Source organism: Schistocerca gregaria, chromosome 1 (genome assembly GCF_023897955.1).
Source record: "Schistocerca gregaria isolate iqSchGreg1 chromosome 1, iqSchGreg1.2, whole genome shotgun sequence".
Lineage (NCBI taxonomy): Eukaryota > Metazoa > Arthropoda > Insecta > Orthoptera > Acrididae > Schistocerca > Schistocerca gregaria.
Genome location: NC_064920.1, coordinates 656445799 through 656467699, shown reverse-complemented (window position 1 = coordinate 656467699; position 21901 = coordinate 656445799). Strand labels below are relative to the sequence as shown.

Here is a 21901-nt window from a genome sequence, read left to right as displayed (position 1 = left end):
AGAGGACTTGTACACTCTGGGACACTGAAGTACAACACAGCCAGATGTGTAAGGTCATGCTAAATGATGAACTCACTTTCAAAAATTTGTGTGTATTGAAGTACAAATGCAAAATGAACAAGCTTTATACCAATGAAAAGAATAGGTTTCAAAGTTTTCGGCAGTTGGCCGTGGGCAGGTGGTGATGGTGGCAGAAGTGATTGATACAGTTCACATGGCAATAGGCCCATCAGATTGTTTCACAGTCAGTTGCAAGTGAGATGGCGACTGTTGAGCACAAGGTTTTCTGCATTCTTGAGTTCGCAAAAAGTGAGCTGAAAATTGCAGTGCATTAGGCATTTTGTACCAAATTTGGTATTCAACCACTAACTCGCAAAAGATTCCCATGGCTTCATTTTCCAACAGGATGCAGTTCTGCCCCATTGGCACCATAATGTATGAGGCTTTTTAAATGACTCCTTTCCTCAGCACTGAATTGGTTGTAGGGGACTTGAGGACCTGGCTCTGTACTTATGGCCACCGAGATCTCCTGATCTCACACCCTGCGACTATTTCATATGGGGTTATATGAAGGAAGCTGTTTATGTCCCACCTCTACCACTCTGAAAGATCTGTGGAATCGGATCACTGCTGCCATGCACTCAGCAACAGCAGATACGCTTTTGCATGTGTGGGACGAGTTTGGCTACAGCGTTGATGTTTGCTGTGCAGCCAATGGTGGCCACAGTGAATATTTATCACATTTGTAATTATTAAATAATTATTAAAAACTAATAAATTACACATTATTAAATTTATTAAATTGATATTAAATAATATGAAAAAAAACTTTGAAACTTCCTCTTTTCATTGGTATAAAGCTTGTTCATTTTGCATTTGTACTTGAATAAATATGAAGTTTTGAAAATAGGTCCATCATTTAGAATAACCCTGTACATATAGCCACCACCACCACCATCCGACCTCCCCCCCCCCCCCCCCCCCCCACACACACACACACACACCACAGCATACTGCGACCTGCGACTGGGGAATACAAACTTCTCACAACATAGTAACAGTGGTAGCAGGGCACAGTGTCATCAGCCAGAGCCCAACATACTGGGGTACACTGTGATGGCATATTTACCTCCTGCCATCACCATACGCAGTTTCCAGGTCCCATGGTTGTAAACAAACATTAATAGTAGAGTCCCTGTACATACAATCTGTTTTTTTCTGCTGAAACTGCCTCCATCTTCAGCAGAGTTGCTGTTCACACCCAGCCATCCTGTGTTCCCATTATCATAATAGCTCATGACTCTGACTTTCAGATACACTGGACAGCATGTTTTGCAATGTCAGGGCACTGAATACGTCTTCTTGCTTACTGAACATGCTGTCTAGTGCCACCACACCCAGTTATCAAGCTAACTTGTGATACCCTCCACCATAAGATATTGTTCAGCTGAAATGATGCAAGAGCTGTTCATTGCACCAGTAGAGGCTGTGGTGCAACATTCCATACAATGATCTCATAGTAGTTCATTGGTGTTTCCATAGAAGCAACTGGTCTTAGATATTTGTCCTTCTCAAAAGATCCGCAGTGACTCACTAAAAAGAAACTACCTTATGTGTTGATTAAAAACGGTTCCCCACTGGTATACTGTTAAAGTTCCATGAGCATACATTCCAAACGTCATCCAACATACTGCTTCCTCCTACTTTTATCTCTGCACACCATTCTTGACTTGAATGGAAAGGTGGAAAGTGATAAAGTGATAGAAGTAAGCAAAGTACCCTCCACCACACTCTGTAAGGAGGCTTACAGATTATAGTAATGCATATAGATTGATATCAGAAAGTAATTTTTCCCACACCCACTTGTGCCTATCTTCTTATTTAATGCTTTTCATCTCAAAATCTAGTTTTCCTCTCTCACTTTCAGTAACATCGGTATGTTTCTCTTAATTTCTTGTCCTGCCCCCCCCCCCCCCCTCTCTCTCTCTCTCTCTCTCTCTCTCTCATTTCTGGCCTCATCTTATTCTTTCTTTATTAGGCTTACTTGGTGCAGCCTGTTGCTTCTCTTCTGATGGCTGTATCTAAAACCATTAATAGTTTTCTTGTTCCTCTTTCGCATCTTTCTATCCCCATTTTGGCTTGTATCCCCCACAACATTTCTTCAATCTGATCTTCATTCTAACACTGCACTGCAGCTATCTCTTGCTGACCACCTGCACAGTAAGTATGCGTTATGCTCAACCATGTGACATCTAGATTCAAGCTGTTATTTTCATGTCCTTCTTCATACTAGAAACTAGCCCAAGCATTCTCTTCTTTGTAACTAAGACAAGTCTCTTCTAAGAGACCTCATTGCTTCTACCTCTATCATTTATCACCCATTTAGTTCATCTGATTCAAATCTTTTCAAAACATTTCCTCAATGTCTATTACACAGCCTGCAAGCCCTTTCCGTACTGCTTGTGGCATCTACTGTTTTCCTTCTTAGAAGATCAGTTTCTATAAATTCCTATATTATTTGTGTATTTTGTGGTAATTAGATCTACTCAGTAATTATGTTAGTCCTGCGACTAGTACTGCATTGCAAATACTTACTTGAAGTACTAGTAACTATTCATTTTTTGACATATCCACATTCTTCAAGTTATGGCTTCCATCGCATCTTGTACCTCTCAAACTCAGAGCGGACTTTAGTTTCTTCCAGAATTTTCCTTTTACTGTATTTCCTCAAATGCAAATTTGTGCTTAGTAACAGCTTCTTTGCATCTCTCTCCTGATTTTTTTTCAAGAACTATTCCACTACTGGGTCTTCCCTTTTTGTTCTTGAATTCCCTTCCTGTTTTTTTCTATCAAATGCCTCAAGAATTCTTTGCCTTCCTTTCTCTGCACTCTCCTTTATTCTTATCTAGTTCTCTATTCTGCTTCCTCATCTTTTCTTAGTGTTCAATCTCTTTTGTTCTTTGTTTTGATTTTAGAAACATTTATAGATGTTATTTACGTATTTGTTGTTCACCATTTGCCTTCCCTAATGAACATCAAAATCAATCTATTACTTAGCAGTGGTTTCCTCTGAACTACATATTCTTGCAGCTACCAAGTGGAAAGTGCAACTGTAGTCTTGACACATCTACACCTATTCCCAGCCACATCCTCTTTGAATTGTGATTAATGTGATCCATGGCTAGTTGCTAACCTAATTTTGCTTCTTCCAACTTACTGAAACATGCTCTCTCTCTCTCTCTCTCTCTCTCTCTCTCTCTCTCCAGCCTAAAACTTAAACTCATTAGAAGTCTTAACTAAAAATCGATACAGGGACCCTCCCACTCTAAAATTCACTGAAACACACACAATATATAAAGAAGTCTCCAATGTCCTTCACAGCAGTGCACAGTAGATACAGGGTTTAGAATTGAAATATATTTAATTGAGTTTTGTGGACAATGAGTAACTCTGCTGTTCTTATCACTGCTAACAAATGTCTTGTCATTCAAATACTGCATTCCTAATTGAATTTCACTCTGTGCTTCAGTATATGGTCTCTTAGCTGAAGGTGATGTCCTTCAACTGGCCACAAGTGTGAACCAGTGACACAGAGTGACTTGAAACTGGTTAAATAGCAACAGTGGAATTCATCTTTTTTTTTTCACTCTAAATTTAATTTTTATCTTTTTGTTGCTGTTGTTGTTGTTATGGTCTTCAGTCCTGAGGCTGGTTTGATGCAGCTTTCCATGCTACTATATCCTGTAGAAGCTTCTTCATCTCCCAGTACCCACAGCAGCCTACATCCTTCTGAATCTGCTTAGTGTATTCATCTCTTGGTCTCTCTCAACAATTTTTAACCTCCACGCTGCCCTCCAGTACTAAACTGGTGATCCCTTGATGCCTAACCTATTTCTAAGCAAAGAAGGGAAAGCAGAAAGGTGGAAGGAGTATATAGAGGGTCTATACAAGGGTGATGTACTTGAGGACAATATCATGGAAATGGAAGAGGATGTGGATGAAGATGAAATGGGAGATACGATACGGGACGAAGAGTTTGACAGAGCACTGAAAGACCTGAGTCGAAACAAGGCCCCCGGAGTAGACAACATTCCATTGGAACTACTGACGGCCTTGGGAGAGCCAGTCATGACAAAACTCTACCAGCTGGTAAGCAAGATGTATGAGACAGGCTAAATACCCTCAGACTTCAAGAAGAATATAATAATTCCAATCCCAAAGAAAGCAGGTGTTGACAGATGTGAAAATTACCGAACTATCAGTTTAATAAGTCACAGCTGCAAAATACTAACGCGAATTCTTTACAGACGAATGGAAAAACTAGTAGAAGCCAACCTCGGAGAAGATCAGTTTGGATTTCGCAGAAATGTTGGAACACGTGAGGCAATATTGTCCCTACGACTTACCTTAGAAGCTAGATTAAGGAAGGGAAAACCTACGATTCTAGCATTTGTAGACTTAGAGAAAGCTTTTGACAATGTTGACTGGAATACTCTCTTTCAAATTCTAAATGTGGCAGGGGTAAAATATAGGGAGCGAAAGGCTATTTACAATTTGTACAGAAATCAGATGTCAGTTATAACAGTCGAGGGGTATGAAAGGGAAGCAGTGGTTGGTAAGGGAGTGAGACAGGGTTGTAGCCTCTCCCTGATGTTATTCAATCTGTATATTGAGCAAGCTGTGAAGGAAACAAAAGAAAAATTCGGAGTAGGTATTAAAATCCATCAAGAATAAATAAAAATGTTGAGGTTCGCCGATGACATTGTAATTCTGTCAGAGACAGCAAAGGACTTGGAGGAGCAGTTGAACGGAATGGACAGTGTCTTGAAAGGAGGATACAAGATGAACATCAACGAAAGCAAAATGAGGATAATGGAATGTAGTCGAATTAAGTCGGGTGATGCTGAGGGAATTAGATTAGGAAATGAGACACTTAAAGTAGTAAATGAGTTCTGCTATTTGGGGAGCAAAATAACTGATGATGGTCGAAGTAGAGAGGATATAAAATGTAGACTGGCAATGGCAAGAAAAGCGTTTCTGAAGAAGAGAAGTTTGTTAACATCGAGTATATATTTCAGTGTCAGGAAGTCATTTCTGAAAGTATTTGTATGGAGTGTAGCCATGTATGGAAGTGAAACATGGGCGATAAATAGTTTGGACAAGAAGAGAATAGAAGCTTTTGAAATGTGGTGCTACAGAAGAATGCTGAAGATTAGATGGGTAGATCACATAACTAATGAGGAGGTATTGAATAGAATTGGGGAGAAGAGGAGTTTGTAGCACAACTTGACAAAAAGAAGGGATCGGTTGGTAGGACATGTTCTGAGGCATCAAGGGATCACCAATTTAGTATTGGAGGGCAGCATGGAGGGTAAAAATCGTAGAGGGAGACCAAGAGATGACTACACGAAGCAGATTCAGAAGGATGTAGGTTGCAGTAAGTACTGGGAGATGAAGAAGCTTGCACAGGATAGAGTAGCATGGAGAGCTGCATCAAACCAGTCTCAGGACTGAAGACCACAACAACAACAAGCTCCTCATTAGTTATGTGATCTACCCGTCTAATCTTCAGCATTTTTCTGTATCATCACATTTCGAAAGCTTCTAGTCTCTTCTTGTCTAAACTATTTATCGTTCATGTTTCACTTCCATACCTGGCTACGCTCCATATAAATACTTTCAGAAACGATTTCCTGACACTTAAATCTATACTCGATGTTTACATATTTCTCTCCTTCAGAAACGCTTTCCTTGCCATTGCCAGTCTACATTTTATACCCTCTCTACTTCAAACACCACCAGTTATTTTGCCCCCCAAATAGTAAAACTCCTTTACTACTTTAAGTGTCTCATTTCCTAATCTAATTCCCTCAGCATCACCTCACTTAATTCTACTAAATTCCATTATCCTCATTTTGCTTTTGTTGATGTTCATCTTACACCCTCCTTTCAACTGCTCTTCCAAGTCTTTTGCTGTCTCTGACAGAATTACAATGTCATCGGCAAACCTCAAAGTTTTTATTTCTTCTCCATGGATTTTAATGCCTACTCCGAACTTTTCTTTTGTTTCCTTTACTGCTTGCTCAATATACAGATTGAACAGCATCGGAGATAGGCTACAAACCTGTCTCACTCCCTTCCCAACCACTGCTTCCCTTTCATACCCCTCGACTCTTATAACTGCCATCTGCTTTCTGTACAAATTGTAAATAGCCTTTCACTCCTTGTATTTTACCCCTGCCACCTTCAGAATTTGAAAGAGAGTATTCCAGTCAACATTGTCAAAAGCTTTCTTTAAGTCTACAAATGCTAGAAACGTAGGTTTGCCTTTCCTTAATCTTTCTTCTAAGATAAGTCTTTGTGTCAGTACCGCCTCACGTGTTCCAACATTTCTGCGGAATCCAAACTGTTCTTCCTCAAGGTCAGCTTCTATCAGTTTTTCCATTCATCTGTAAAGAATTCGCATTAGTATTTTGCAGCTGTGACTTATTAAACTAATAGTTCAGTAATTTTTGCATGTGTCAACACCTGCTTTCTTTGGGATTGGAAGTATTACATTCTTCTTGAAGTCTGAGGGAATTTCACTTGTCTCATACATCTTGCTCACCAGTTGGTAGAGTTTTCTCTCTCCCAAGGCTGTCAGCAGTCCTAATGGAATGTTGTCTACTCCCAGGGCCTTGTTTCGACTTAGGTCTTTCAGTGCTCTGTCAAACTCTTCACGCAGTATCATATCTCCCATTTCATCTTCATCTACCTCCTCTTCCATTTCCATAATATTGTCCTCAAGAACATCGTCCCTGTATAGAACCTCTATATACTCCTTCCACCTTTCTGCTTTCCCTTCTTTGCTTAGAACTGGGTTTCCATCTGAGCTCTTGATATTCATGCAAGTGGTTCTCTTTTCTCCAAAGGTCTCTTTAATTTTCCTTTAGGCGGTACCTATCTTACCCCTCCTGAGATAAGCCTCTACATCCTTACATTTGTTCTCTAGCCATCATTTTGCACTTCCATTTTGTTGCTAGATACTCAAGTTTGTAATACTCTTTCAGTCTCTTTTTTTAACAAAATTAATCTACATCAGGGCAAAGAACCTCTGAAGCAGTTGATGGAACATGTTGAATAGAATGTAAAGATACCAGCTCCTATTCTCACAAAAGTGGCATTACTGATATGTACCATCAACCAGGGTGATTCTGACCCCCGGAGATAATACAGACCCACAGGTCAATTTCATCCTTTTTTCAATTTCTGGATTTCCTTGAGAATAAAAATTATCATATAATACAATGGAATTTGTTGATTTGAATTAACACATTTAAAATAAAATTTTAAAAAATACTGCAGTTTAAAAATATTTTTAAGCAAGCCCTGCATATCTGCTTATAAATTCAATTGGGAAAAAGTTTCTTGATTCAAAAGAAAAGGTTAATACTAACATCATCAGATTCTTATAAGTTCAAATTCAAATATTTTAATCAATCTGTCTGAGCCTGTTGACAATAGAAACAATTCTAAAAATTAAAGATTCATATTTATTTGAAAAAGGATAATGTTTGCCCCCTAACTTTTTTCCATCAGGGGTAATATTCACTCCCTAAATATTTATCACCAAATTTACTGCCTAAATATGGCAGTAAACGAAAGTGTAGCTTATAATAATTGTTTACAAACTAAGATTGGGATAACAACAAATTTAAATAAATAGTCAGTCTTGGACAGTCTCTGTTGTTACAAGTGTTCCACATTTTGCAGAAGTTTTAGACTGAGATTCATGTTTCGTTTTAACTGTAAAGAATGGACACAGTAGACTATAACTTTATTAGACAGTGAAGTTAAAGAATAAATTGTCAGTCTGAATAGATAAAGCAATGCCATAACTAGATTAATAATTTGACAGGAATGCCTAGAACTTACCAAAAGTCTCCAAGTACAAGACAGTACCCAGATGTGGATAAGGAAACACTGGAAGAAATGGCCTTGGTAATTAAAAAGAAGCTGTAGGCTCTAAACTCCCAGATGGACAGGGTATGGAAGAGGAAAAGGAAGCTGTAACTGAATCTCTAGTTTCTTATTCAAAGTCTCGACATGAAAAGAAGAAACCAATAGCTCTTTCATATGAAAGAAAATTGATGTGAGCCCAGGTAAAGCTATTACAACTGGTCATGCACTGAACATTGGTCCAAACTCATTAAGAGGTCATCCAATGAGATTGTGTGTGCACTACATAAAAAGTTCAAATTGTATGCAGTTACAAACAGTACAAACTATCCTCAGCCTAGTTGCTTCAAGTCATCCTCTGCTAATGAAGAAATCTCAAAAGCCAAGAAAAATATCTTCCAAAAGTGTGATAATTCTTTGTCAGAAGATAAGCTTGATGTAATGAAATTGCCAGAGACTCTAGGAACAGATGAAAGTGGTTTTCATCCTTCAGACAATCCTGTTGTTGAAGATTTTCTGCTCACTAAGTGCGAGAGTCAATAGTTTTTTCCAAATGACTTTATTATGGTGAAAGTAGCTAGAGTAAAAGGGGAGAGGAAACTTTCCACTATGTTTGTATTATTCAAAAAGTTGCAACAAAAGAAAAAGTAGTTGAAGTAATGGGACTTCACTCCACTGAGTCAATGAAAACTACATTTGTTCCCAAAGAACATGGTACATTCACTGTCCCATTCTGCCACGTGACTGGCACCTGCTTCCACCAAAGCTACAGGCAGATGGTCATAGAATTCTGAATAAATTTTCAAGGAGAATTTTAGTAAAAGAAGTTTAATGTTTTTTGTTAGTAAAAGTTTTTTTTAGAACATTTATCTCAGGACCATTTTGCATGTGTTTATACCAAACCAAATTATAGGGGTCCATGTAATCCCATGTCATGGTGTAATATTGCCCCTTTCAATTTTTTTTCTACAAAACTATGAAAAATATCACAAACACAGTGGACTATGGGTGTTTTTATAGAAATAATATACAATAAAAAATCTTCATGAATAGAAATTGATATATGCAAGAGAGATCCTATGAAAACTTAAAAAAAGGAGTTAATCTCACCCCCCAATGATGATAGCAGGATACTGATGTGAATTGCTGACAGTGTAGTATGATTTCTTTGCAGGTGGAAGTATCTAAGCTTTAGTGGGTGACACTTATTGCTTCCATCTCTAACTCCGCACAGAAGATGAAGTCCTCAATATGTGTTGTTGATGGCAGTAGCAGGAATGGACTGGTGATAAGCTGATACACTCAAGTGTACCTTATCTCTCACTGTGGAGTGTGCTTTTGCCACCCTCTCCCCTGTGCTGTTGCAGTTGTCATTTTCAATTGGAAAATGGCGGTGACTGAACTTGGTTTAAGTGATATCATACTATCCCCATCAGTGTTTGCAATACCACCATCATTATATCTAGGGGCTTGAGGAGAGTGAAGAACAATTCTCCTGGAGTAACAGCCACAACTGCAGGCAGAATGCATGCTGCATTAAGTTAATGTTAGTTCTTTTACCAAGGGATGCTATTTTCTGCTTCTGGTTAGTTTAAATATGGACCTTTAGCCAGTTAATTTCTGTTGATGCCCCTGTAAAAAATATGCCCCATGAGATCATGAATACAGCACTACAGATTACCTATTGCAGTGGTTTTCCATTACCAACAAAAAATGTTGGATAAGTTTTCAGCTGTTCCCCTGTATGATGGAGGGATTGAAGTACAGGAACATGACAAACTTAATTCAGTTTACAGAAGAATGTGTATTGTAACTGCAGAACTAGGAGTCATTGGCAGCTGCTCAGGGCTATTAGAATTCTATGTTAAAATGTGTAGAAAGAACTTGCTGTAGTTTTTCCTGACATCTGAACAACAAAGTAGAAGTATGGCATCTTCAAAAACACTGAGGCACTTGCAATGCAAAAAGGATTTGATGATATCCGTGTGAATATAGCACCAAGAGTCTTGGGCAGACAGCCAAGATGAGAATAGCTGGTGTGGTACCAAATGGAAAGAGGCACCGAATCACTATTCTTTCAATATCCATGTTGATCACTGCTCAACAGTCATAACTATTTGCAAATTATTTAGCTTGTGGCATGCCGTATCTCTATCGTAGAAATTACAAATTTGGCAGAAACCTCTAATTTTACGTACAATACGCTGTCGTTCATTCAAGTGATTTTTCTCTATATAGAACATTGACTGTAAATTTGGTAAAAACAAATGGTATGTCAAATTTAGTAAAATCAGTGTAGATTATCTATCTCTTGGGTTTTGATTTACAGTTCTGAAATTCTAAGATATTGTAGACTCTAGAATTTAATGATGTGGTGCAGTCTATGGCCAGTGCATCATAGATATTTGACTCACAATCCACTGTTAAATGGTTCTTTCAGAGCACATAGGTAGTGACGTCATGTCTACAAAATTTTCTGTTCTTTCTATTTGGGAGGATTGGGAGACACTTTTTAATGAGGTTTCCCCAGGAGAAGATCTGTTATCTGTAGAAAATTATTGAAGTATTGCACGGTCCCAAGTGGAAAAGAACTGAACAATCTTAATAATCAAAATGATTATTATACTAGAGTCAGCTCCTGGCTCTAGCTTTTTTATACGCTGGAAATATCTGTGAACAAAAACTGCCCCCAAGGACGGCTAGAGGTGGAGTTGGGTCCGTGTCTTGATACAGTTTCTTTGTCTTGCTGCATTCTGCTTTAGATATGTTAGGTTTTGTTAAAATTTTCATTGCGAGAACATTTTTCAACAATGTAACAGATGATTGAAGGAGTCTGAATCTCTACTATCTGCTTTCTGTTATATTGTCTGTGCTAAATGCTGCAAGGAAAGTGGATTTCTTTATGTGTGTAGAACTATTTAGAGCAATTTAGTGAAATCGACTTTAGTGTGAGCAGCAATGATTAAACTTTATCGACAACAGTTTACCATGTAATTTTAGTGATTTACTTAAACTACGATGCTAGCGAGCACTGAAAGATAACTCTGAGTATGAAACTTTCATATGATTTAAATTTTAAACCAACCAAGAAACTCCTGATAACTCAAAGAAATGAATTCTCTTCTATAAAACACCTTCAAACTTCTGATTACTTTACAAATGAATTAACGTGTTAAATATTTGATGATAAGCATGTACGTGAGAAAAGTTTAGAGAAGGTTTGAAACTGTGTTTAAAGTTTGTTGGAAGTCACTAAGTGCTCCCATTATCAAACACTGTATAAGTACAATCTGGGTAATATGTGCCTTGTTGTAAGAAAAAACTTTTTTTTGCGGATCTCAGTGTTTATGATGCCAAATCTCCTGAACTATATATAGTACAATTACATAATTTTGTAGGTGCAGTCTGTAGTAAATGTGGATACTGTCTACAAAATATGTTCAAATGGAGTTAGCAGCAAAGAAGTAATAAATTAAGATGTAATGCCAGATGCTGAAGTTTTACTGCATGAACAAAAAAAAATATGATAAGCAATAAACTTCCTTCCTTTCATCATTTTGTGAGGATGTCAGTGAAAAAGACATGGGAGATGCTTGAAATTATGTGTGAAGTTTGTTAAATGCTCCCTTTCTCAAATACTGGATGAATATAGTTTCAGTAATTTGTGTTGTGAGGTATGCTGCCTCAAGACACATACACTTTCTGACTGTAGTAGTTGTCTTACTCTTTTTAATCTTCAACATAAGATTGTTCATGTTGATGAGTATAACAGCATTTTAAACTTTTAAATTCAGTCAATAATTATATGAAATACTGAATACCAAATTTTTGTCACCCTTGGATGTTGATTGACAGGAAATCTGCAACTGGGACATGGTGACAGTGCCCCGAGTTACTTGTTTAGTAATATTACTGACACTGTAAAGCACCTGGTCATCATGAATGTGAATTAATCATTTTCAGGATGTAAGAAATGTTTAAAAAAAAGTAGTGTGTCAGGACATTCGGGAAAAGTGTTTTTTCTTCAAAGAAGATACGTTACACAGTTATTGTGATGGAGAAGTTGCACTTTCCAAGCAGGACACCTGGCAGGAGTCTGCAATAGGAAGTTGTACAGAGACACTGTTTTCTCTGGTATTTTTTCAGGTGTCATTACTAATTGTACATTCTCCCACTGTATTATGTGAAGTAACAGTGAAGTAGTAGCTGTATGGCGGTAAGCTCATCAGCCACAGACAGAAAAAGGAGCTATGAATACCAGTAGGCCTGATATCAGGACTTAAGCCCACTGTACCCCACCTAGAGAAACACTCTTAATACATTGGTAAGTACTGCAACAGTGGATACTTTTTAATTACAAGCAATTAAGGATGGTTCATGATGCAGCAACTTTCCTTATGTACTGTGAATTTACAAATAACAGTATACGACATTTACTTTAAAAGAATGGGTTGATAAAATTGTTCCAGCACACCCCTGAAGATTCAGTAAATGTTGTGGCTCATTAAAGATAACAGAGGTCTTAGAGAGCCTGATGTATACAGTATTAATTTAGTACATTTTATCACTTTCAAAACCACTCACAATGGTGTCCAGTGTCCAGTTGAAGAGATGTACCACATAAAGGGGGGTGGTGTGTGTGTGTGTGTGTGTGTGTGTGTGTGTGTGTGTGTGTGTGTGTGTGTGTGAATAAGGCTTGATGGATACAGAAAGTTTGAAAACCAGTATAATTTTATTCAGTCTTCCCATCATGAATCACTCTAAGTAACAGATGAAATAATATAATTACAAACGGATAACTGGAAAATTAAAGGTACAAACCTGTGCAATGTCCAGGCATCTGACTCAGCTGTCCTTTCTGTATAGTTCTCAGGTAAGAATCCAGTGCATCCTGTGGTGCAGAGAACATAAGAAATTTTATACAGTGGTCATTTTCACTGGGTGATACAGCAAATGATTACAGTGAAAATTTTGTGAGCTATACAATAACTCTGCAGTTACTGTGTAGGACTTCAATGAGTTGGTCCTCTTAGAGTTGGGGGCAGAGACAAATGAGGGAAAGATAGGTGGGAGACACAGATGTGGGAGATAGAGATGTGAGGGGTAGAGATGTGGGGAAAGAAATATGGTGGAGAGAAGAGCAAGGGGTGACAAGCAAGTGGAGCGAGAGAGAACAGTGGGGGGGAAGAGAGAGCGGGAGAAAGAGAGAGCGGGAGGAAGGGAGAGGGGGGAGAAGGGAGAGGGGGGAGAAGGGAGAGGGGGAGGAAGGGAGAGGGGGAGGAAGGAAGAGGGGGAGGAAGAAAGAGGGAGAGGGGGAGGAAGGGAGAGGGGGGAGGAAGGGAGAGGGGGAGGAAGGGAGAGGGGGGAGGAAGGGAGAGGGGGGAGGAAGGGAGAGGGGGGAGGAAGGGAGAGGGGGAGGAAGGGAGAGGGGGAGGAAGGGGGAGGGGGGAGGAAGAGAGAGGGGGGAGGAAGGGGGAGGGGGGAGGAAGGGGGAGGGGGAGGTAGAGAGAGGGAGAGGAAGAGAGAGTGGGAGGAAGACAGGGGGAGAAAGAGAGGGGGAGGAAGAGAGAGGAGGAAGAGAGAGGGGGGATAAGACTGGGGAGAGAAGAGTGGAGGGGAGAGAAGAGTGGTGGGGGGAGACGAGTGGTGGGGGGAGACGAGTGGTGGGGGGAGACGAGTGGTGGGGGGAGACGAGTGGTGGGGGGAGACGAGTGGTGGGGGGAGACGAGTGGTGGGGGGAGACGAGTGGTGGGGGGAGACGAGTGGTGGGGGGAGACGAGTGGTGGGGGGAGACGAGTGGTGGGGGGAGACGAGTGGTGGGGGGAGACGAGTGGTGGGGGGAGACGAGTGGTGGGGGGAGACGAGTGGTGGGGGGAGACGAGTGGTGGGGGGAGACGAGTGGTGGGGGGAGACGAGTGGTGGGGGGAGACGAGTGGTGGGGGGAGACGAGTGGTGGGGGGAGACGAGTGGTGGGGGGAGACGAGTGGTGGGGGGAGACGAGTGGTGGGGGGAGACGAGTGGTGGGGGGAGACGAGTGGTGGGGGGAGACGAGTGGTGGGGGGAGACGAGTGGTGGGGGGAGACGAGTGGTGGGGGGAGACGAGTCGGGGGGGGGAGACGAGTCGGGGGGGGAGACGAGTCGGGGGGGGAGACGAGTCGGGGGGGGGAGACGAGTCGGGGGGGGGGAGACGAGTCGGGGGGGGGAGACGAGTCGGGGGGGGAGACGAGTCGGGGGGGGAGACGAGTCGGGGGGGAGACGAGTCGGGGGGGGAGACGAGTCGGGGGGGAGACGAGTCGGGGGGGAGACGAGTCGAGGGGGGACACGAGTCGAGGGGGGACACGAGTCGAGGGGGGACACGAGTCGAGGGGGGACACGAGTCGAGGGGGGACACGAGTGGAGGGGGGACACGAGTGGCGAGTGGAGGGGGGACACGAGTGGCGAGTGGAGGGGGGACACGAGTGGCGAGTGGAGGGGGGACACGAGTGGCGAGTGGAGGGGGGACACGAGTGGCGAGTGGAGGGGGGACACGAGTGGCGAGTGGAGGGGGGACACGAGTGGCGAGTGGAGGGGGGACACGAGTGGCGAGTGGAGGGGGGACACGAGTGGCGAGTGGAGGGGGGACACGAGTGGAGGGGGGACACGAGTGGAGGGGGGACACGAGTGGAGGGGGGACACGAGTGGAGGGGGGACACGAGTGGAGGGGGGACACGAGTGGAGGGGGGACACGAGTGGAGGGGGGACACGAGTGGAGGGGGGACACGAGTGGAGGGGGGACACGAGTGGAGGGGGGACACGAGTGGAGGGGGGACACGAGTGGAGGGGGGACACGAGTGGAGGGGGGAGACGAGTGGAGGGGGGAGACGAGTGGAGGGGGGAGACGAGTGGAGGGGGGAGACGAGTGGAGGGGGGAGACGAGTGGAGGGGGGAGACGAGTGGAGGGGGGAGACGAGTGGAGGGGGGAGACGAGTGGAGGGGGGAGACGAGTGGAGGGGGGAGACGAGTGGAGGGGGGAGACGAGTGGAGGGGGGAGACGAGTGGAGGGGGGAGACGAGTGGAGGGGGAGACGAGTGGAGGGGGAGACGAGTGGAGGGGGAGACGAGTGGAGGGGGAGACGAGTGGAGGGGGAGACGAGTGGAGGGGGAGACGAGTGGAGGGGGAGACGAGTGGAGGGGGAGACGAGTGGAGGTGGATTAGAGTGGAGGTGGATTAGAGTGGAGGGGGATTAGAGTGGAGGGGGATTAGAGTGGAGGGGGATTAGAGTGGAGGGGGATTAGAGTGGAGGGGGAGAAGAGTGGAGGGGGAGAAGAGTGGAGGGGGAGAAGAGTGGAGGGGGAGAAGAGTGGAGGGGGAGAAGAGTGGAGGGGGAGAAGAGTGGAGGGGGAGAAGAGTGGAGGGGGAGAAGAGTGGAGGGGGAGAAGAGTGGAGGGGGAGAAGAGTGGAGGGGGAGAAGAGTGGAGGGGGAGAAGAGTGGAGGGGGGGACAGGGAGTGGGAGACAGGGAGGGGGGGGACAGGGAGGGGGGGACAGGGAGGGGGGGACAGGGAGTGGGGGGAAGAGTGGGGGGAAGAGTGGGGGGAAGAGTGGGGGGAAGAGTGGGGGAAGAGTGGGGGAAGAGTGGGGGGAAGAGTGGGGGGAAGAGTGGGGGAAGAGTGGGGGGAGAAGAGTGGGGGGAGAAGAGTGGGGGGAGAAGAGTGGTGGAGAAAAGAGAGGGGGAGAAAAGAGAGGGGGAGAAAAGAGTGGGGGAGAAAAGAGTGGGGGAGAAGAGAGTGGGGGAGAAGAGAGTGGGGGAGAAGAGAGTGGGGGAGAAGAGAGTGGGGGAGAAGAGAGTGGGGGAGAAGAGAGTGGGGGAGAAGAGAGTGGGGGAGAAGAGAGTGGGGGAGAAGAGAGTGGGGGAGAAGAGAGTGGGGGAGAAGAGAGTGGGGGAGAAGAGAGTGGGGGAGAAGAGAGTGGGGAGAAGAGAGTGGGGGAGAAGAGAGTGGGGGAGAAGAGAGTGGGGGAGAAGAGAGTGGGGGAGAAGAGAGTGGGGGAGAAGAGAGTGGGGGAGAAGAGAGTGGGGGAGAAGAGAGTGGGGGAGAAGAGAGTGGGGGAGAAGAGAGTGGGGGAGAAGAGAGTGGGGGGAGAAGAGTGGGGGGAGAAGAGTGGGGGGAGAAGAGTGGGGGGAGAAGAGTGGGGGGAGAAGAGTGGGGGGAGAAGAGTGGGGGGAGAAGAGTGGGGGGAGAAGAGTGGGGGGAGAAGATGGTTCAAATGTCTCTGAGCACTATGGGACTTAACATCTATGGTCATCAGTCCCCTAGAACTTAGAACTACTTCAACCTAACTAACCTAAGGACAGCACACAACACCAAGTCATCACAAGGTGGGTGGAGAGAGAGAGAGAGAGAGAGAGAGAGAGAGAGAGAGAGAGAGAGAGAGAGAGAGAGAGAGAGAGTGAGAGAGGGGGGGGGGGGGGGTGGAGAGAGAGGAGTGGAGAGAGAGGGGGGTGGAGAGAGAGGGGGGGTGGAGAGAGAGGGGGGTGTAGAGAGAGAGGGGGGGAGAGAGAGAGGGGGTGGAGAGAGAGAGGGGGTTGGAGAGAGAGAGGGGGTTGGAGAGAGAGAGGGGGTTGGAGAGAGAGAGGGAGGTGGAGAGAGAGGGGGGTGGGGAGATAGAGGGGGGTGGGGGAGAGAGAGGGGGGTGGGTGAGAGAGAGGGGGTTGGGGAGAGAGAGGGGGGTTGTGGAGAGAGAGGGGGGTTGTGGAGAGAGAGGGGGGTTGTGGAGAGAGGGGGGTTGGAGAGAGGGGGGTTGGAGAGAGGGGGGTGGAGAGAGAGGGTGTGGAGTGGGTGTGGAGAGAGAGGGGGTGGAGAGAGAGGGGGTGGAGAGAGAGAGGGGGTGGAGAGAGAGAAAGGGGGTTGGAGAGAGAGAGGGGGGGTGGAGAGAGGGGGGTGGAGAGAGAAATAGGGGTGGAGAGAGAAAGAGGGGTGGAGAGAGAAAGAGGGGTGTGGAGAGAGAAAGAGGGGTGTGGAGAGAGAGAGGGGGGGATGGAGAGAGAGAGAGGGGGGATGGAGAGAGAGAGAGGGGGGGTGGAGGTGGAGAGAGAGGGGGGTGGAGAGGGAGGGAGAGGGAGAGAGAGGGAGGGAGGGAGAGAGAGAGGGGGGTGGAGAGGGGGGTGGAGAGAGAGGGGGTGGACAGAGAGAGGGGTGGAGAGAGAGAGGGGTGGAGAGAGAGAGGGGTGGAGAGAGAGAGGGGTGGAGAGAGAGGGGGGTGGTGAGAGAGAGGGGTGGAGAGAAGAGTAGGGAAAAAGAAGAGTCAGGGGGGAAAAGAGTGTGGCGAAACAATACTAGTGAAGAGAGTGGGGGAGGGGAGAGGACTGAGGGATAAAAGACAGAGGGAAGAGAAGAAAGACACACAAGGAAAGAGTGAGGTGCAACAAAAGAGGAGGGAGTGACAAGAGGAGGGAGTGACAAAAGACGGGAGTGCGAGGAGTGGGACAGGGACAGGAGCAGGAGGGGTGCGGGAGCAGGATAGGTGTGGAGCAGGAGGGTCATTGGAGCAACCAAATTAGAGACATATCTCCAGTTGCATTCAACACTCCCTATTAACTTGATAGTGGAGGCATTGCGCTACAGCATTGAGTTCATGGGAAAATGGGAGTGTTGGGGAGCCATCTTAATACATGACCAATCAGTCATCAACCACAACTACAGGAGATTAGTTGCAAATAGATAAAAGGCTTACACATGTCACTCAATGGCATCCCAGATCTTCTAAATGGTAATGAGGCCCACATCCATATCCCCATACACATAGCACAAACTATTGGTCAGTTACATTTTAATATAAACTATACCAACCTGTTACTATCTTGACACTGTGTCTTTAAATTCATTCAGTCTCGGCTGTTTTGATTACTTGATGAAGACTCCAAACACTGAAGCAATTCTCTACATGAGTAACAGGATAAACTTGTTTCTTGTACAAGATTTTGTTCAAAAATGCATTACAGATTTCCAAAATGCTTCTAAAAATATAAACTAGCCATTCACCCATGGTGAATGTTAATATCCTTTCATTTTAGTTCTTAGAATGTCTCCCAGGTATTTCAGCAATGTGACACAGTTCAAAGATATAGCATTAATCTTGAAATCATTTATCATTGGGTTCTTCTTCTTTCCTACAGGAATTATCTTCCTACCACATATTACATCAATGAAAATTCTATCCAAAAAATTCTTCAATTCCTTATAATCATCATTGTAGGCAACAGCATAGTCAACAAACGATTTGATACAACTACTGGCCCTACCTGATAAATTGTTTATGTATACTGAGAATGAGCATTTCTATTTTATGTATACTGAAAACATGAGCACTTCTGTAACATTTCCTTGCACACTCAAAGCTACTTTCATTTCTGATGAACAGTCACTGTCTGCCATAACACAATGATTTTTATTAGTATTTTGAGGATACTGCATATGACCTGAACTTGTTTATTAGACGATAATATAGTACTAGAGGGCAAAAAAGAAAAACAGGAAAATTATTGCCCTGAGTGGAGCTTGTGCAATACACATGTCTGCCACTGGGCCATTGCCAGTTCAGCGCTGCCTGTGTTGTCTTCTTGGCTTGTCCTGTTGATCTACAGTGATTCCTTTTGCTAGGGCTCTCTCTCTCTCTCTCTCTCTCTCTCTCTCTCTCTCTCTCTCTCTCTTACGATCGTAAGTTTATGTGAAGAATGTGCAGTTGTGAAATTTTGTTTTCTACTTGGTAAAAATGCTGTTCAAACAGTCTTAATATTGAAAACAGCTTACAAAGATGACATTATGGGAAAAACTCAAGTGTATAACTGGTTTGCTCAATTTAAAAATGGCAATGTTGATTGATGACAAGGTGTGACAAGTGATTTACAAACAGACGTCACTGGCCAGTTATGCGTGATCTGGAATGCCACAGTACATTACTGGTACCATTGTCCAGTAGGTGGACACCATCAATATTCAACACCAGAGCATTTCGGCAGTACACATTGCCCCAGAGGAGGGGCTGAGTGTCATAATTGTAACAGACATGCTGTGGTCTTCATACATTTCTGCACCCTTCAATGAATGAATTACCTGCACTCCTTCCTCTGTAAGAAAACACAATGCACCTCTTTGTTCTCCTTTTGAAGCTTCAATTTATCTGTTTTCAGCACTTCTGAATGCAGTGAACGACAACGTGTGCACTTGCTAACTCTTTCGTCATCGGCGTGTGCACCCATGTCCTTCTAGTGCAAATCTGGAGCCTCAGCACTCCTATAGCAACTCACCTCCTTCCATACGCAATAGCATTACGATCCCTTCGGCAATTTTCACTTTACAGCCTCTGGTTTATTTAATTTTGAATGAACCGTGTGGTATATTAACAAAAAAAAAAAGCTGTGTTTCACATAAGTGGTTTTTGCTGAACCCATACTGATTCCCTGACAGAAGTTACATTTATTCCAGTAATGTCTAGCTTAAAATATGCTCTACAGTCCTACAACAGGCAAATTCTGTCACTCCATTCTTTCAACCTCTTTCAATGGAGCAACCTGCACCCTTTTCTGCACACTGAGAGATTCTTGATGAATATGAACCAGGAAATTAGCTAATTCTCATGGTGTCTTCAGTCTAAAACCAAACAAAAATTCTGTCAGGGTCTGGTGTTTTGTTCCCTGAGAGTAGTTAATTGTTTACCAATACCAGGGCTGTTTATTTCAATAGCTCTCACAAATGAGAGGGCGGCAGTCAAACATTAGTACAGTGGTATTCTTACGTGTAAATAAATTTTTAAATTATAATCTAATGTTTTGGCTCTCTCTCTTATGTCTTTTGGTTAAACATCAGATTCATATAACAGGGACTGAATCAAAGATTTGGACTCATTCGCTGACATCATGCAGTAGCTTCCTACGATTTGCTGATAAATCTTTAACACGGATCTGACTATGGAAATGCCATCATTAAACGATGACAAATCTTTGCCATATTTTATTACTTTATGTGGTATGTACGTTTATCTACAGCATAATATATGCATTTTTAATGTGTCTGAGGTTCAAGTACAGTTGTTCTGCTTTTGATGAATCTAAACTAAATGTTCTTAGTTTGTCTTTTAAACAGGTTGTCAGTGTCTGTCTATCAATTGTATCAAATGCAAATGCTCTTCTGGCTTTGTTGGTGATCCTGTCTTTTGTGACTATCATTCCAGTAATAGCATCATGGCTGCTAATCCTCGTCTCTTTAATTACACTCTCAAAATATTGGATCCATTTGTGACCAGGAGGTTTAAAATAAATCTTGTGTGTGGTGGTTGTTATATTAATTGTTGAAGACACTATAATAATAATGTGTTGAATACTACTTAGTGTAAATTTCAACTTACAGTCAACAACAAATGCATACTTTTCCCAGAGAAAATTGACAACTCTACTGAAACCTCTGCCAGCTCGTTTCACTTTTGCCACACTTAGAAAAGAACCAAAAATAGATCAGATACAGACAACAAAGGTCACTGGTACTGACACGAGTAATGCTCTATAGCTGACTATAATTTATGCTCTAAATTGCTCCCAGAATGCTGTCTACCACCCGATGGTCAATTTAATCTGAGTACTCACACACTGAGTACCCATTAGATTTTACCTCTCCTGAGACACTGTTCTTCAAATGATGGCATCAGATACACAGCATTTGAGCTACCAACAACTCGTAGCTTCTTGAAACTTCCTGGAACATTAAAGCTGTGTGCCAGACTGAGAATAGAACTAGGGATCTTTGCCTTTTGTGGGCAAGAGCTCTACAACTTGAACACTTGCCTGTGAAAGGCAAAGGTCCTGAGTTCCAAGTCTCGGTCTGGCACACAGTTTTAATCTGCCAGGAAATTTCATATGAGCACACATTCTACTCCAGAGTGAAAATTTCATTCTGAAAACATCCCCCAGGCCATGGGTAAGTCATCTCCACAATATCCTTTCGTCCAAGAGTGCTAGTCTTGCAAGTTTTGCAGGAGATCTTCTGTGAAGTTAGGAAGGTAGGAGTCGAGGTTCTGGTAGAAGTAGAACTGTTAGGACCAGTCATGAGTTATACCTGGGTAGTTCAATGGCAGAACACTTGTCCGTGAAAGGGAAAGGTCCCAAATTCAAGTCTCAGTCCAGCACACAGTTTTAATATGAGAGGAAGTTTCATAGAACCACAATTCTGCTGCAGAGTTAAAATTTCATTCATAGTTCCTTCGTTACCGAGTCTTCAACAAAGAAGAGACCACTGCTCTAACATGAAAACAGAGAGATAACTAGATTTGTCTCTACATCATTGGAAAGCATTCCCTCAAATCTGCAATAAATACAGGACTAACCTTTCAGCTATTTACGCGAGGTTTTCAATGCGGCATCTTGATCAGTACAGTAAAAAATGCAACCTTTGTGAGGTCCAACAATGTGTGGTTAACCACCTCTGGACTCAACAGTGAGTTTTATGGTGGTTTGGATTTGAACACAGGCAATTGTTATTTTGAGTCTTCTGATGTGGTTAGTCACGAACATCTGGTCGAAGGAAGCATTTGAAGAAAGCCAAGCAATGTACTGAATTTTACAGTCATGCATTGAAAGAATAATGAACAGTAATTTTCAAGTAGAAATGAAACATCCACAAAAGCTGAAGTTTACCGGCATAATGCTGTTACTATAATTCAATAATAGCTTTCAACAAAGGATACTATAAACTAAGAGGGGCATTTCAATCAGCTGTGTTTAAAGTAAAGAACTTGACCCAACTGATCCTCAAATAACAAAAGTCATGATGAAATAATTCATCATCACCAAGGACAGGAGTAATTATTAAGAAAGTGAATAACAAAGAGGAACCACACAACTGATGACGTCTATGCGATGTCAGCTGCATCGCATTCTTCGGAGATGATAGACATAGTAGAACTGACATAAATGATGAGTGCACAATATTCCAGCT

General features: G+C 43.4%; 1 protein-coding gene across 6 annotated transcripts in view; it reads right to left on the bottom strand.

Annotated features, from left to right (window-relative positions):
• LOC126361500 (protein UBASH3A homolog) overlaps positions 1–21901 on the bottom strand; it is a 248795-nt gene that overhangs the window by 118705 nt on the left and 108189 nt on the right. For all 6 annotated transcript variants that reach the window (XR_007566234.1, XR_007566235.1, XM_050007798.1 and 3 more), the window contains one exon: positions 12760–12829. Coding sequence is in view for 4 of the 6 variants with exons in the window: in XM_050007798.1 (XP_049863755.1) it covers positions 12760–12829 (70 nt within the window). In the remaining 2 variants the exon portion in view is untranslated. The remainder of the gene's footprint in view (positions 1–12759; positions 12830–21901) is intronic.